Source organism: Punica granatum, chromosome 5 (assembly GCF_007655135.1).
Source record: "Punica granatum isolate Tunisia-2019 chromosome 5, ASM765513v2, whole genome shotgun sequence".
NCBI classification, from domain to species: domain Eukaryota; kingdom Viridiplantae; phylum Streptophyta; class Magnoliopsida; order Myrtales; family Lythraceae; genus Punica; species Punica granatum.
In genome coordinates, this window is record NC_045131.1 from 23,767,590 (window position 1) to 23,781,228 (window position 13,639).

The 13,639-nt window shown below is 37.2% G+C and overlaps 1 protein-coding gene across 5 annotated transcripts; it reads right to left on the reverse strand.

Annotated features, from left to right (window-relative positions):
• Nucleotides 1-394: 394 nt before the first annotated feature.
• Nucleotides 395-12,307, reverse strand: LOC116207730 (E3 ubiquitin-protein ligase BRE1-like 1). Of its 5 annotated transcripts, none has more exons than XM_031540809.1 (19): nucleotides 11,870-12,307; nucleotides 9,767-9,928; nucleotides 9,605-9,686; nucleotides 7,974-8,207; nucleotides 7,710-7,871; nucleotides 6,945-7,138; nucleotides 6,764-6,847; nucleotides 6,493-6,612; nucleotides 6,221-6,407; nucleotides 5,961-6,121; nucleotides 5,813-5,884; nucleotides 4,575-4,651; nucleotides 4,026-4,220; nucleotides 3,487-3,559; nucleotides 3,225-3,311; nucleotides 1,956-2,093; nucleotides 1,668-1,870; nucleotides 1,388-1,550; nucleotides 395-977 (listed from the first exon to the last, which is right to left on the reverse strand). In XM_031540809.1, exons 1-19 carry the CDS (start codon nucleotides 11,978-11,980, stop codon nucleotides 846-848), a joined length of 2,637 nt encoding a protein of 878 aa, XP_031396669.1. In that variant the 5' UTR covers nucleotides 11,981-12,307; the 3' UTR covers nucleotides 395-845. The 5 variants fall into 5 exon arrangements, with proteins under 5 accessions (XP_031396669.1, XP_031396671.1, XP_031396670.1 ...); XM_031540811.1 differs by having other exon boundaries at nucleotides 7,986-8,207; nucleotides 11,870-12,306; XM_031540810.1 differs by having other exon boundaries at nucleotides 7,986-8,210; nucleotides 11,870-12,306.
• Between the last annotated feature and the right edge of the window lie 1,332 nt (nucleotides 12,308-13,639).

The window sequence follows — 13,639 nt, forward strand, 5'->3', positions numbered from 1 at the left end:
TTGCTGGTGCCCACTTTGAAGTTTGAACTCTCCGGTTTAAGTTTTTCGTTAAGTGATGACCCCAACATGATTTGGCAGGACATATAAAGTATGTTATCGAAAGAACTATTTTTCAAAAAAAAAAAAAAAGAGGAAGAAGGTGACATATTCAAATCAAAATTTACAGTAAGACCTTGCATATGAAAGAACAGGCAGATTGCTTCCGAGAAATTTTATGTTAAAAACTAATTAACTCCAGAACCACTCGTGCTTGAATAAACGAAGGACGGAAAGACGGAAGGACGGCAAGAAGACGTGACTAGGGTCAATCCAGGAGGAGGACAACCATTAAACATCATTTCCTTAAGCTCGAAGCTGTTTGCAAACAGCATCAAAAGTAGTAGAACTTGGCAAATGGGGCAAGCAATCAATTCTCAGAGAACCTTTGATTACACAAAAATTGAAATAATGTGACGCTGGCTCCGGGCCTCTAGAAGCAAAAATAAATAATGAATCATACATATGCAGGGAATAAAGTATGCGGAAATTTATCTAATCCACTTAACCGGAAAAATTTCTGACATCTACATCTACAAGCAGTAAACCAACGAACACTACAAGTTCCCAACAACCTATAACCCGAACCAGCGTAGGAGCTTCTCTGTAATCATGAAATGGGAGAGTAACTCCACTGCATCCTACCCAGAGCTACTATCCGAGCAATCACCAATCCAAATTCTAACAAATACACATCTAACCTGTGGTCTTGCTCTCGATTAATTTCAAAAATAAAAAGATACATACTGTTATGTTATTGACAATGGAGTAGTCGGGAAAGGGTTCCAGTATCCCCCAGGTGCTAATCATCAGATGTAGACAGGCTTCACATCATTGGGCCCAAAGCTTGCAGCACAAAATGGACATTTTCTGTGGCGGGTTTCTATTATCCTCTGAATGCAGGTGTTGCAGAATAAGTGATAGCATTTTGTGATAACGACCTGAAGAAAACACAGAATTTACATTTAGGTCAATAAAAACAGTAATCAATCAAACAAAGCAGAATTGTTTCCATCACTGCAATGGTCCAGTCTCTGTCTATCCGATATTTCTATAAAACAAAATATCCACAGGATCCCATGCTAGTATGCCAACCACCCAGCATACTCGGATTTATGTGCCTTTGAGTGACAAACTAGCCCTGAAACATTCGACTTGAAACCCGTCAAGCACTTCTTACAATTAATTAATCAGAAAGCAATCCTGGGTGATCCACCTATTTGTCTATTATGCTTCAATTCCTAGGCAGTTACCATTATTTTCGCTGCTATTTGATACCTGACTTGAAGACAGCAATCATAGCATTCCACAACTTTATGCAATTCGAGTAAACTCACAGTCAACAGTTTACCTCTTTTGGCCGCTCGAGACAGATGCTGCACTTTACTATCTCCTTATATTGCTTAAGTTCCTGCTGAAGCTTTTGCACAACTGAACCCTCCTTCTCTGCCTGAAGAAGTGCAACCTTTCTCTTAACAGCTTCCAGTTCTTCCTCTACTCTTTTCTTCTTGTAGCTGAAGATGAAATTTAAACAAAAAAAATTTGATAAAGGAAAGAAAAAAGAAGGAAGAAAGAGAAATGTAGATATGATCTTTGCCTTGAGAACTAAACAGAGCAAGAGCTTCCACTACCTTTCCCTTTCAAGCTCTATCCGTTGCTCTGCAAAGGTCCCTCGGTCGTCCTCCACTTGGGACTCCAATTCCCCGAGTGAACCCCCTACTTGCTGAGATATTTTCCTCACTTCAGACAATCTCTTCTGGGTATTGTCCAGACTATAGGAATTGTGCATCCGATCTTCTCCAAGTTTCTGAACCTTTTCAGAGTTGATTTGCAACTGCAAAACATTTTCAAATAAGAAATGTGTGCACGAGAACTCCGCATATGAAGCCAATATGTGATACTTCCCATTTTTAGAGTACCTGATCTTCCATTCTACCGACCTTCATGTTGAAAAAGTCGATAGAGGCAGTGGCCTGCTGAATCTGCTTCTCTAGTGTCTGTCTCTCCATGAGCAGAGAATCTCGTATTTGTCGGGCTTTGACACCCTCTAAAACAAGCTGAAGCAGAATCACATAAAAAGCCAATCAATATTTGTAACATCACTCTTAAAAAACTTGTAATTGCAGAGAACATCAATACTTGGAAAAGTCAACCCTCAAAGGATGAATGGCAAGAAAAGGCAGGAGTTGAGACAAAAAGGTTCTTTTCACAGAAAGATATCACATCTGGCCTAAAAACACAAAAGGGCACCATAATTAGCAATTCTAGTGACACAAAAACAACCAAAGACAATTGACATTCTGCCGCGGAGCTGCCCTCGAGCAAAGTCTACCGGTTGATTCTACTATTGCAAAACAGCTACAATGGCTAAAACCCACAGGAAGATGTCAATTCAGCAGTCTTGGATGATTGAATGAAAGCTTGAAAAACATTATATGTCATCAGAGCATGCCATAATTATAATTCTAAATTAAAACAAAAAGTTCATATTAATATATACTGTTTATAGGCCTCAGAACTTTAGAAGGAAACTCAAACACAGAAAACGTCCATAATATATCTGCAAAAGTAGTACCCAACAGAAAAATATTGTCCAGAAGTGTTGACAAAACCAAATATGAATCAAAGCAGTAATGCCATGCGACAGCAAGGAGAATTATGATGTTCACCTTGACTGCCCTAGAAACAGAAAAAAACATAACCAGAGGAGGAATGTCTTTTCTAAATTTGAATTCTTGCATGGACAAAACAGAGATATGTCAACTGTTATTCATTTTACTTCAACCCATACATGCGGAAATCATTAACAAAGACTTCCTGGACATGCTTCAATTCATTTAATAGCAAAAGACAATAGATAAAGGTGAAATATTTAATATGCTCTAAATAAGTATGGAAAGAAATTGGGTAAACATTTCACGCAATTCAAAAATTTCATGATGATTCAAAGAAGGTGAGTTACAGAAATTGTGAGTGAAACATCAATCCTTTGAGACTGAGATCTTTGTAGACAAGAGTCCCCCCCTCTTATCAATCACGAAGTCTCAGCTTCAAGGACAGTGTCATAAAAGTTAAAACATGAACAAAATTAGTCCAGTTAATAACATCAATGATATGATGAGGAAAAGACGGCATAAACTTTCACAAAAAATAAGGCAGCAAGTATAGCCTTTCAATCAATTCATCACCTTAATGTTGTAATCATCTCTCTCTGTAATCTGCTGCAACAGTTGCTGGTTTTGGGATTGCATGTCATCATATGCCTGTCCAATTGACTGAAAATTGAAAGGGAAAAAACAAAAAAAAAAAAGAGAGAGAGAAACTCTCAGGTTTAATGCTCCAACATATAAATAAACAAATATATAAACAAATAACAGAATAGCACTCAGAGCAAATATTCATCAATATAAGAAAAGCCAATCAAATACTGTTCAGTAGTTTGAAGATAACCTCGATCTCTGATAAATAGGCCTCATTCTCTTCAATTTTTGACTTCAAGGCACCAGTAAGCCTAGACATCTCCCTGAAAATAAATTTTAGGGGGGGAAAAAGTTAGAAACATAAGTCGAAATGCTAGACAATACTATGCAAGCAATAGGAACAGATTTCAGACAGCTGGAACACTCAGTACTTACAACCTCAGAGGTTTACAGCAGATTAACAGTTCAATAAACAGCAACTGAAGACAGCACCAAAAACAATCAGCTCTGACAATCAATATCCACATGGACGCAATTCAACCACCAGACGAACAATACAACCCCCCCAGTCTTCAGATGGATTTAGTATCATGGTTTATGACTATTACCACTCTTGCAAACAATGCCTCCACAAATTTTCATAAGAAATGGCAATAAACTCACCCCCAAAGTGCCAAAATTGCTCCTTATAAATATGGAATGTTAAAACAAGGTACTAATGTAACAAGAATATTGATGCTATCCATATAACAGACAATAAACACATCCCAGAAATGTCTAATGTGAAACCTTTTAGAAGCTTCTAATTTCTGTCTCAGTTCTGCAATTTCAGCTTCTGCAGCAGCAAGCCTCTGCTGTGAAGTTGCCTCAGCTTCAATTGCAGTCTTCACCCTTAGTTCTAAGCTGTGCTCATCTAAAGAGGATTTCAAACTCTGCACACGAGCCCATGCCTTGTACTCCAAATCTTTGGCCTCAGCCACATCCCTGAAGCCAAAAGTTAAAGATCAAATCATAAGATGAGAGAAGAAATCAATGTACTATCTGCGATCCCAGGAACAAAAGGATAAACATTAATTAGCTAAACAATGAAAACCATAAGAATTACACAGAACAGAACTAAAACAAGAGTGACATAACCAAAAAAAAATGATCTCATAAAGCCAGCCAGAGATAAATCTGTTTAGCTATTAAACCAAAGCAGCTCTAGTAACTTAAGCTTTGGGAATGAATAGCAACAGAGATGGCAAGAGAGTCGCTGCATCTTTATCTGTTCTTAATAAATAAGGACAATAAGCAATAAAAAGGACCACAAGAAGGAGCATTCTCGATGACACTGACCTAGAATCAATAGATTCTCGTCTATACATATCCAAAAATAGATTCAACTCCATATCACTTTGCTTTATATCTTCGACCTGTCAATCATGAAATGCACTTCCAGTCAATGATATATTTTATCCACGAGATAGGATGTAAAATTGCTATATGAAGTCACAATGCAATGAAAGTGTATTGTCTCTGGGATAAAAGGATAAGAATATTTGATGTTAAGAAAAATATCACTACGTTCACAGAGCATAATCTAACTAGATGAGGATGAATAGAAGAGCCATGACCCCAACCAAGAACTGTAGTAGGAGCATCAACAGAAACAGACTTCTTTTCAAGTATGAATGAAACAAAGTTAATCAGATAGAATATATAAACAATATAAATGAATACAAAAAGGACTCTGCAAGCCAAAAAAGACTCCCTTCTATTTATCAGTATACAAACGATGAAACAAAAAGAGCTCCATCACCCCAGATAAACTCTTTGCAATCCTTCCAATAACGTTCTCAAGAAAAGAAAACAATTTTGTCTCTTGGCATATAATATTATGCAGAAACTTTCATGCACAGAATAGATCTGGATGACACCCAATCTTGGGACTGAATCCCAAATGAAAATATCCAACTTCCTTCAATTTCAATCAACTTATCTTCCCTTTTGCTCTCAACCATCCTAGGGAAAATTGAAGTTATTGAAGTTGAATTAGTGATTCTATTTCCTCAAGGTTCTTGCATTTCCCAAATCCATCTCCAAATCTCAGTTGTTTCAATGTAAAAGTCTCTCAACCCAGATGCACAGATAAGGTACAATCAGATAGCACATGAACAAGTATAGACGTCCACACTCTATATGCCCAATCTGGCAAAAGGTTAACCCCTAATTTGAATTCTATTTGTTTCGCGGATTTGAGAGACGAAGTTAAAATTTTCCTACCCAGTTATTCCCACGTTGCCACTCTTTTAAAGGTTTTCACGAGACAACCTTCTCCTAGTTCCTTGAGACCTAAGAAAAAATGTTACAGCGGAGGCATACTCAAATGCCTCACAAGGCAATCATATTCAAGAGACATATTAAGAAAATGATAGGCATTGCCAAATAAGCAGCTACAACTATTAACCTAGACACAATGGATGCAAAACTTTGAATTTCCAAAGTACTTAGCACAAAGTAAAAACCAAACGAGAGAACAGTCGTACAAGCAACAGTTTATGGAACTAAGATATATAGTATGGAGAGCATCATACCATAGCTTTTAACTTTCTTATTTCAGCAACCTGGTCAGCAGACCTTCTCAATAAAGTTTTGCACTCCTCGACCTGTTCGCAAATACAGCCTATTAAGCCCCTCAGTAGCTTTATATACTTATCCAATTAAGTCATTTAGCATACACACCTTCCTATTGAGAATGCTGGAAAGAGCCTGCACTTCAGCTCTCAAAGAATGGATATCCACAGCATCCTCTTTGTACTTGCTCAATTGACTTTGCATGGTTTGCATCTCCTCCGGAAACGTAGATAGCAAGGCTTTGAAATCTGTTATTATTTCCTGTCTTCCTAAAATGGCAGATTCAATGAATCATGATTCTACATAAAACAAAACATGCAAGGCAAACTCTACAAGGTGATGATTATTGCATAAGCAACATCACATACCCGGCTCCTTCGATGCTTCTGCCATTCTTACTTCAATCATCTTTCTTTCATCGCTTTGTTTCTGTATTTCCATTCCCAGATCAGTCATCCTAGAATCAGCAACTACAGAACATCTTCTGTAGACATCGACCATGTCATTTTTTATGCTCAACTCCATTTCCCTCCATGCAAGATTCTCTTTCTCCATCTAAAATCTCGAAGAATAAAACTAGAGTAAGATTGTGACCAACTCCTTCCTAGAAGCAAAACTACCAGCAACAGACAATTAGAACCTGTAGTTTATCATATAAAGTCTGGTAGCGGATAACTTCCAATTTCGATTTCTCTAGATGATCTCTTAAGAGGAGCCACGGCTGAGACGAGGTTATGAACCTCACATTCTTCAACTTGTTCTGCCAATCAAAAGCATCCTCATTCAAATTCAGAACTGTATAGAGGCAACTGCATTTGAGAAGTTCTCATTCAGAAGCCAAAGTGCAAGTAGGCTTCCACTCAACTTTGGCTTCCACTCAACACAGACAAAATTCTGATCCTGAAACTGACCTGAAATGTTGATAGCTGCTGAAATATCTTAATGCGTTCTTCATGGAGAATTCTAACTTCTTCCAGTCGAGAGGAAGCTTGGTCCTGTGTAGCTCAAATTGCATGAAACTCTCAGGCTTCTTTTTAAGTATTCCTCAAAATCTTAGTAGTGAGCTGAATAGGGACAAGGCCAAGAAGTTACCTGTAGCTCTCTGAGAATTGACTCGACATCTCCAAGGTCCCTCTGTTTATCCCTAACCTTCTCACCGAAAAGGTTCTTATTCCCAAAGTTAAAAGGAGGGAAAGATGTGCCTTTAGTTGCATCATGTTCTGCTTTAAGAGGTGCTAATTTTTTGTTTGTCTCTTCCAATGCCACCATTACACTCTCCAGTTCACCTTCAAATGCCAAAAATTGTATTAGCTAGCAATTCTAGCCAGAAAAAGTTGTTTCTGAATTTTAAGTGTGTTCAATTCCGTAACAAAAATCTGGTTGTCCCATCTTGAGAGCTTGTTGGGTTGTGTTTTCTTTTTTTTTTTTTTTTGGGGGGGGGGGGGGGGGGGGGGGGGGGGCATTTTATACGGAACATGAAATAAAAGGATTCACTTCAACAAGTTGAAAAATAGTCGTTCCTTTTAAAAGAAAAAATGTGAAATCTAGGGTCTTGATACCATCTCTTTATAAATTACAAAATGCATCAAATATTTCCATGCACTGATAAACCATAATATTACAGATCCTCTTCACTTATGCTTAGCTAGAAAACGAACAGCAATTCTGCAAGTAATAGGGATCATGAATTATTCCCACTAAAACATCAAAAGCTTGAATCATTTCCATGAGCATCAAGAGAGATTCCAATTCTATGTTAACATAATAGGAAATATGGGTTTGATGTTCATAACTTCGTAGCAGCAGGACTAGACCAGGACATACTCAAGAAATAAATAGACTATACAAAAGGCCTACCCTTTAGACGTCTAATCTCAGCCTTATTTTGTGCATCAGCATCTCGCAGGCACTGTAACTCCCTCACCAAAGGCCTATGCTTCATATGAAGATCATCGATCAACAATCTGAAGTTCTTTACTTCTCTTGCCAAATCATTAGAAGTCTTTTTCCTAGATGAACCTAGAAAAAATGAGAATAGGGTACCAAAAAAAATGAGGTTATGCTGGTAACAAACAACGCAATCAGTCTTCGAAATAGATAAATTAATTAATTAAAATTTACATAAGCGGGTACCATCTTCTGGAATCTGCTTCAGAACGGCAGCATGTACTTTTTCCTTGTAATGCCTAAGGTCCTCAATGGTCAACTCTATACCATGTAACAGGCGACTCTTTTCCATGGCTGTATCATGATGTTCCTCAATGTTACTCACACAGTTATTAAACGAGGAACTTTCAGTTGCACCAGTTTCTTTCAGGCGACTATGAAGAGCATCCTCTGGGGAAGATGGACCATCTTCTGTTAAGCCATTATAGAGCAAATTAGAGCCAATTTAGGTAAACAATACCATCACTGGTAATGTGTACTATACAATGTTAACGCAAGTGAAAATATGTGGGTTTCTTCTAAATCTGTTTCTTAGAACACCTCGCAAGGGAATCTGAAGATGAAACACCAAAAAAAAACAAAAAACAAAGAAAAGAAACCGACAAACAAAATTAAGAATTAACAATGAAGATCGAATTAGTCAGAGACTAGCCTGCAGACATATCAAAGAATGACAAAGAATGCAGCATGCCTTTTCACACATCTGAGCCACGAAAAGTTTACCATTTAACGGTCCAGCAAGGAAGACAGAGCGATAACTCTAGCATAGAGGGACAGCCTTCCAAGTGAACCACCAAAAGCATTCAGATTTAACTACATCAGTTCTCTATCTTTAAAGATCGTATCACAGAAAGCTGAACAGACCGTAAAATTTGTAATATTCACCAGCTTCTTTATGGAAACTGTAAATCTGGTACGAAAATCCCAATATCCACAAGATCTCTAAGGAACTTCACTAGATGCCACAGCCACCCAATCATAGTGCAAACATTATTTTTCTCAAAGAGATGCCAGCATAGATCGCAAGCTGATAATGATGAAATCATCAAAACCATGATAATAATTTCATCGTTTACAAGTTGAAGTTCTAATAGCTAACACATCTATCAAAACCACCCCCCCAAAAAATGGGTACATGGTGGATCAATATATCATAATTTCCAAGATAACTGCCATTAAAACATATGTAATCAGTCATTCATGCAAAGCATAAGTATTTTATGGAATAAAGTGAAACAATTAGACGCCCGAGGAGGTTGAAATATGGAACGAGTGATGTTTCCTCACTTCATACAATCGAGGCTCTCGCCGTTACAATGTTTCACGTATAAATCGTGTTTAAGCCAATTTCAGATTTCATGCCTATCAGTGTAGCAAGATAAAAACAAAACTTGGGTTCCTATAATGGTAGCATCAGACAAGAAATAACAGGTGCCCATGCTAGTATTCACAAAGTTTGCAAAAAAAATGATAACTTTATACAACATAGGTCTGCTGCAAAGAGGCATCATTTGTCCTTTTGCCATGAAAAATATTATGACAACAGCCTCGCCACATCTGAGGTAACCTAAACAGATTATTTTGATTTTTGCTAAATATCTAAAAAGTGTGCTAGCGAGAAAAAGCGCCTTGTTAATGATCTGAAGTTGGGAAACGCACTAAATTGATATCAACAACTTACTTTTAAGAATGATATATTCAATTGCCATATAGAAAAGGATTACAGAATACCACAGAAAACGGATGAGCAATTTGAAAATGACTTCAAACTAGTACAACTTAGAAGAATGGAAGCAAGTTCAAACCATTAAGACTCGATGTACATTTGCCTATCTCATTGATGCTTGCTGCTCTCGCAATGGAAGAAGACTCCAATCGGTTAATCAGCTGTTAGGAGGAAAAACTGAATCAATATCCAACCAATGTACATTTGAGGGGGGACAAATAATAGCAACCACATTCTATACCTCTTTCCAAGACCTTTTAACCGATTCTACTGTTGCAGTACGCTCAACCAACTTCTCTTGCAGCATTTTGTATTCCTTCTCACGAGCAGCAAGCTCAATCTTATTGGTTTCTACCGTCTCCATAAGCTTCTGGTTCTTATAAACCACGAGACCAGTATCAAGCTACAGCATCAAAGGAGTTAGAAGCTATGTGAGTGATAGCCAACATATAAAATAATTAAGAACGGAAAACTTTGCTGGTTAAAAGCTCCTGTTTAAGATAGTTTGCTCTAAGAAGGTACTAAAAACTGTTGGTCAATTGTCATCCTCATATAGAATATTTAAGTAAGATGGCAATCAAACGGCCGCTACTAGTTCAATATGTGGATTAACATTTGCAACAAGGATCTTGCATGCTTGCTTCCTGCTTGTCACCTAAAACACTAAATAACATTACGCTGAAATAATATAAAGCAGATGTCCTGTACTTAACTCATCAATGTAGAATATACAAGAGCAGTTAGCATTTGCATATCGGTGCATTGCCCATCAAATACCTGAGTCTCCTAGGCACCCGAGGAGTACTCTAGGAAATGGATCCGTAATTGAAACGCTCAAGAAAAAGATAGGTAATGTACATGTCTTCACTTATGGAAAGGAAGCCTGCTTACTACTATGGAATAAAGTCCACTAATTTCCCAATTTTTCCACGTTTTTAGTTTCAGTTCCTTCCAAGGTGGCCCTGAGATTGGAAAATTATTTATGATCGTCCGGGTACCAGGTTTTCTTAAGAAAATATCACCTCGTGAAATGGATCACAACACAGCAACCAAACACCTAGCGGTATGAAAATCATATCACTGACCGCCTCACAATTGTGGCCACTTAACAGCAGTTAGTTATCCCCAGAAACAGGTCAAGGCAGCTAAGTTTAGTGCGCAGATTAACTAGCGGAAGTGGGGTTAAGTGAATCCAGTAGAGCTCGGATGAGTTTCTAGACCGGATTTATCATCTGAAAGTTCGAGAAAAGACATAATAATAGACAAGTCTCCATTTATGGAAAGGAGGCCCGATTAATACTCTAGAATAGCGTCTCCCAATTTAACAATTTATCCCTGTCATAATTGTCACTTCCTTCAAAGGTGGCCCTAGGAACGGAAACTATCTCAGATTGTCCAGTCAACCAGGTGGGATTAAACCAAATATCAGCTAATGAATGGGATCCCTACATAGCAACCACTCAAAGAATGGAGGTTTAAATAAAAGTCAGTAACCACTTTACGAAGCTTCATTGGCCACTTAACCGTGGTTTGCTAACCCCAAAATAGCAGGTCAAGCACCTAAGTTTGGTGTGCAGACTGCTTGGCAGATGTGAGGCTAAGGCTAAGGAAGTGGATCTAGAATTGCATCGATGAGTTTCAGTTCCGAATTGGATCGATCATCGAAAAGTCTGAGAAAAGGATACAGAAATGCACAAGTCTTCACCTATGAAAGGGAACCCTGCATAATTCTCAAGAAGAGAGTCTCCTAAATTCCCAATTTCTCCACGTCATTTCCTTCCAAGATGGCCCCTAAGATTGGAAATTTTCCTACGGCTGTCCGAACACAACAGGTGGGTTTAAACCAAATATCACCTCATCAAACGGGCCACAATAACGTGTCCTCCTATCCAAAACAATGGTTCGCAAAACAAATCACTGACCACGTCATAAAGCTCTGTTGGCCACTAAAATGCGCTTTGCTATTGCCAGAAACGGTTAAAGGTGGCTAATTTTGATTTTCGGACTCCTAGCAGACGTGGGGCTGAAGGAAGTGAATAGGAAAGGCCTCGCATGAGTTTCCACGGGCGGACAAAGCATCCAAATTGGTGGAAAACAGCTCCAAGATAAAGCATTACCAAGCACAATTTGCTGTTCCATCCACTATGCATCTTCTCATTGGATAAATAAACATACCCAGCAGAAATCAAATAGTAAGTGAAGAGAATTAGCTGCCACTCAGATGATTCCAAGACACAAATTCGACATATAACCATGTTTCTATCGACAAACAAAATCCTTTCAGTATAAAAACGACAACACAGACCAGGGCATGAAATTCCAATCGTCGTTCGGATGCAATTACCTTCTTGTCCTCGGAGATGGGCAAGAAGGGCTGCTTCTTTGCAACAGCCGTGGGCGATGTCGAGCTAACATGGCGCCGTTTCCGGTCGGCGTCACCGGTGCTCCCCATCATTATATAATCAGTCAGTGAGAAAGCTAAGAAAACCAAAACCTAAACCCACATTCCCGGCTTGGCTGTACTAGTTACAGGAATTTAGGGCAGGAGATCGTGCGGAGGAGCGCAGCAGCTGTGGAGGAAGGTGACGGGGGCATCTTCCTCCATGGCTGAAGAGCTTCAACTCTTGTGGGGAAGGTTGGATCACCAACAGGGGGATGATCGGTGATCGGTTTGAAACCCTAGAACTAGCCGAGTCTGCCGAGAGAGCGAAAGAGCCACATACACACACAGACAGAGACACGGAGAGAGAGAGAAACTCTTCTTCTTCTTCTTATTTTTTTTGCTTTTTTTTCCAGGTCAAAAAAGAGCCTCCGTATGTACTAATAGTCTAATACTAATACTATACTAATATCCATCTATCATTTTTTTATCCGACCCAAAAAAAAAAGGGTGTATCATTTTTGAGTGTCCTTTTGCGACCAAAACCAAAAACCAAAAAATATATATATAATACAATATAATATAATATGCTATATATGAAAATAAAAGAAAGAGAGTTTCCCGAAGATGATTATATTTTCTGTTTTAGTTAAATCTTTTGTAAATTGAGTTATAATGAGTTGATAATAAAAGATTGAAAAAAACTTAGTCGAGATGGAGTGCAATTTGTGTGATAACTTTTTATTTCATTACAACTTACATAGAATCAAAAAAAAAAAATCCTTGAGCGCGAATATTAATCGTAGAAGGTGCAAGGTCAGCTAGTTTCTTTTTCTCTTTTTTTTTTTTGGGCACGGGCAGCTAGTTTCTACATTTTGTTTTGCCAGCAAGATTTATTTAAAGTACATATATATATATATATATATATATGCACTTTACCAACTTATGATTATATATATATATATTGAAATTGCAATCATTGGATGCAAGCTTGCATTTCGTTTTCGTGTTGAATAATGATCTCACTTATCTTGATTTTATACAATAATTATAAATGTTGACAAATATATTAATGTGTGAGAATATATATATATATGTATGTATCCGTATACGTGAAAGTATACGATAAATTTATTATTAAAAAATTGATATGTTTATATAGATGTAAAAATATATGAAAAAAATTATTATTAAAAATTGATTATGAAAATAATTAGAAAAAAATATATGTGAGAAAATTTATTATTAAATTAGAAAAAAAGATAATAAAGTAATTGAGTTTGAGTAAGTTATTTTACTCAAAAATCAAACAAAGCCTAAAGTAATTTCATTGAGAAAGTCATTAATATTAGTATAGTCAATACATATCAATTAATCAATTATAACATATAAAAGCTAGCAAGCTCTATGAGGAAGTGTCACACTATCTTTTTCATAATGCCCTCTACTTCTAATTTAGTGACTCTTCACCAACTCTGTTAATTAATATCATTATTATTTTGTCAGAAATATTATCTATTGTTCTAGGAAGTGCAAGGTTCAACGCTCTAATAAAAAATCTCTCAATCTTTTTGCCTTTTTATTAGTTTATTCCTTAACAAAATTATGATTACACTTGCTTATTATATTGAGAAAAGAAACTTCTCAATTTGTTTATAAACATTGCACATTTTCATGAAAAAGAATTCTCGATCACAAATTCTCCAAAAAATATGAAATAAATTAAATTTTATT

Excerpts from the sequence above, each read along its gene's own strand:
- LOC116207730 (XM_031540808.1), bottom strand. The coding sequence starts at position 11,980 with ATGATGGGGAGCACCGGTGACGCCGACCGGAAACGGCGCCATGTTAGC. Across the intron at positions 3,560-4,025 it reads AAATTAGAAGCTTCTAAAAG|GGAGATGTCTAGGCTTACTG; the intron begins GTTTCACATTAG and ends ATTTATTTTCAG. Across the intron at positions 978-1,387 it reads GTCTCGAGCGGCCAAAAGAG|GTCGTTATCACAAAATGCTA; the intron begins GTAAACTGTTGA and ends TGTTTTCTTCAG.